The following is a 3,186-nucleotide window of genomic DNA, read 5'->3' as shown; positions in this document are numbered from 1 at the left end:
CCCCACTCCCTCAGCACTGACCCTCCGACAGTGCCCGCTCCCTCAGCACTGACCCTCCGACAGTGCGGCGCTCCCTCAGCACTGACCCTCCGACAGTGCCCGCTCTCTCAGCACTGACCCTCCGACAGTGCCCGCTCCCTCAGCACTGACCCTCCGACAGTGCGGCGCTCCCTCAGCACTGAGAGTCCCTCATTGTTAGTGGATGATAAAGGGTGGACCTGAGAGTTGTGCTTTGTTACCGACATGTTTTCTCTTTTTGTTGTTGTCTCGATGCAGTCACAGTGGAACAACATGTGGGAAATGTGTTCATGTTCAGCAAGGTGGCCAACCTCATCCTGTTCTTTCGTCTTGACATCCGAATGGGGCTGCTGTACCTCACCCTGTGCGTAGGTTGGTAAACTTTTTGTTCTCATCTGGGCCTTGACCACCACATGGGTCTTCCAGTCGGGGTGCAGGAATGCAAAGATTGTGCCTCTTTCCCCATTTTGCAATGATTTGATTTATTATTGTCACTTGTACAGTGAAAAGCATTGTTTTGCATGGTTTACATACGCACATCAGTATAATAGAACAGAATTCAGAATATAATGTTATAGCTGCAGAGATACATTAACTTTAACAAAGAGAGGTTCATTCAAAAACCCTGTTAGCAGCAGGGAAGAAGCTGTTCCTGAATCTGTTGGCATGTGTTTTCAAACCTTTTGACCTGTGTTGGATCTAGAGTGCTTTCCACACTTTGGCACTGTCCCAATTCAAACAGTCAACAGTGAAAGAGGGGTATATTCATGCCTGAAAGTTATACAGATAAAGGACAGGGGGAGGCTATTTGTTCTCTCATGTTCTGAACTAACTCTCTCACTCACCTCATGCCACTCACCCATCTCTTTCCCATGCAGCCAGTTATTATTTCTCTCCAGACGATAATTGTATTCCCTGTTGAAAAGCCCCAATTGGAGTCATAAGAGTTGCACAGCACGGAAACAGACCCTTCGGCTCAACTCATCCATGCTGACCCAGATATCCTAAATTAATCTAGTCCCATTTGCCAGCATTTGGCCCACATCCCTCTAAACCTTTCCTATTCATGTACCCATCCCAGATGCCTTTTAAATGTTGTAACTGTACTAGCCTCCACCACTTCCTCTGGCAGCTCATTCCATACACTCACCACCCTCTGTGTGAAAAAGTTGCCCCTTAGGTCCCTCTTAAATTTCTACCCTCTCACCTTAAACCTATGCCCCTCTAGTTTTGGCCTTCCCACCCCAGAGAAAAGACCTTGTCTATTTACCCTATCCATGTCCCTCGTGATTTTATAAACCTCTATAAGGTCACCCCTCAGCCTCCAACATTCCAGTGAAAATAGCCCCAGTCTATTTAGCCTCACCCTGTAGCTCAAACCCTCCAACCCTGGCAACATCCTTGTAAATATTTCTGAACCCTTTCAATTTTCACTACATCCTTCCTATAGCAGGGAGACCAGAATTGCATGCAGTTTTCCAAAAGTGGCCGAACCAGTGTCCTGTATAGGACATGGCCTCCCAACTCCTATACTCAATGCACTGAGCAATAAAGGCAAGCATACCAAACACTTCCTTCACTATCCTGTCTCCCTGCAACTCCACTTTCAAGGAACTATGAACCTGCCCCCTGCAAGGTCTCTTTGTTCAGCAACACTCCCCAGGACCTTACCATTAAGTGTACAAGTCCTGCCCTGATGTGCCTTTCCAAAATGCAGCACCTCACATTTATCTAAATTAAATTGACCTGCCTCCCCACACTCTCAGGCAGCACCTTCCAGACCCTAACCCCTTGATTGACCCTGCCTCACACCCCACACTCTCAGGCAGCACCTTCCAGACCCTAACCCCTCCATTGATCCTGCTTCATACCCCACATTCTCAGGCAGCACCTTCGAGATCCTAACCCCTCCATTGATCCTGCCTACCCCCCCACACTCTCAGGCAGCACCTTCCAGACCCTAACGCCTCAGCGACACTGAAGGAACGGCTGATATATTTCCAAGTCACGATGCTGAGTGGCTCGGAGGGGAAGTTGCAGGGGGTGGGGGTCCCATGTATCTGCTGCCCCTTGCCCTTCTGGATGGAAGTGGCCGTGGGTTTGGAAGGTGCTGCCTGAGGATCTTTGGTGAATCTCTGCAGTGCATCTTGTAGATGGTACACACTGCTGCTACTGAGCGTCGGTGGGTGGGGGGGAGTGGGATGTTTGTGGATGAATCTATTTAGATCCAGTCTCACAATGTCACTGGAGTCTGTGATACCAGAACATGTCCAATAATTCAGTCTAACCTGCTCCCCCAGGCGTACATTCGAGGCGGGGGATGTTCATGTCATGTTGGGCCCCCACTCCCAACAATTCGGGGCAATTTTCCTGGGAGGCACCAGGCTGTGTGGGGTGGGGGGACGCGGGGCTGTAGCTTTGATGGCGTTTTGTGTACAACTTCCTCACTCTCCCTTTCTCTTGTTTGTGCAGTCTTCCTGATGACCTGTAAGCCACCTCTCTACATGGGGCCGGAGTACATCACCTATTTCAACGATAAGACCATCGATGTGAGTCAGCGGAGCTCCATGCTCCCCTCCCTCTCCCGGCCTTTCCTTCCCCACACCTTGGCTTCCCACCCTGTGCCTGCCTCTTGTTGCCTCTGCGTTGACCCTTCCGCTTCTCCCCTGCTTTCCCCTCCCTTGCCCCCTCGGAGAAGTTGGACCCAACTCCTCGCTGGTCCCCTGCAGCCTACCCCCCCCAGCCCGGCTGAGTCCTGCCGGGGGGGCTCTGGGTTCGTTCAGCTTCTCAGAGCCTCCAGTCCGACGGAAAGTTGTTGCGAGATCGGCAAGAGGCTCCGACAGAGAATTCCTGACCTCGGCAGCTGCAGACTCCCAGCACCAAGGCTGGAGGGGATTACAGAGATAGGGAGGGGGTGTAGGGGCTGGAGGGGGTTACAGAGATAGGGAGGGGTGTAGGGGGTGGAGGGGGTTACAGAGACAGGGAGGGGTGTAGAGGCTGTAGGGGGTTACAGAGATAGGGAGGGGGTGTAGAGGCTGGAGGGGGTTACAGAGATAGGGAGGGGTGTAGGGGCTGGAGGAGGTAACAGATAGGGAAGGGGTGTAGGGTCTGGAGGTGGTGTAGAGGGTGTAGGGGCTGGAGGGGGTTACAGAGATAGGGAGGGGGTGT

At 52.0% G+C, this 3,186-nt stretch overlaps 1 protein-coding gene across 2 annotated transcripts in view; it reads left to right on the top strand.

The window, feature by feature from the left end:
- Positions 1-3,186, top strand: part of tmx2b (thioredoxin-related transmembrane protein 2b) — a 22,385-nt gene that overhangs the window by 340 nt on the left and 18,859 nt on the right. The window contains exons 2-3 of one of the 2 annotated variants that reach the window (XM_048620799.1): positions 216-390; positions 2,491-2,567. In XM_048620799.1, coding sequence (XP_048476756.1) covers positions 216-390; positions 2,491-2,567 — 252 coding nt within the window. Of the gene's footprint in view, positions 1-215; positions 391-2,490; positions 2,568-3,186 lie in introns of those variants that run through there. The other variant, XR_007266196.1, reaches the window with a different exon arrangement.

This window comes from Rhincodon typus, chromosome 48 (genome assembly GCF_021869965.1).
Source record: "Rhincodon typus isolate 14 chromosome 48, sRhiTyp1.1, whole genome shotgun sequence".
NCBI lineage: Eukaryota > Metazoa > Chordata > Chondrichthyes > Orectolobiformes > Rhincodontidae > Rhincodon > Rhincodon typus.
Note: the sequence above shows the minus strand (reverse complement) of the source record. Positions and strands in the feature narration are given on the sequence as shown.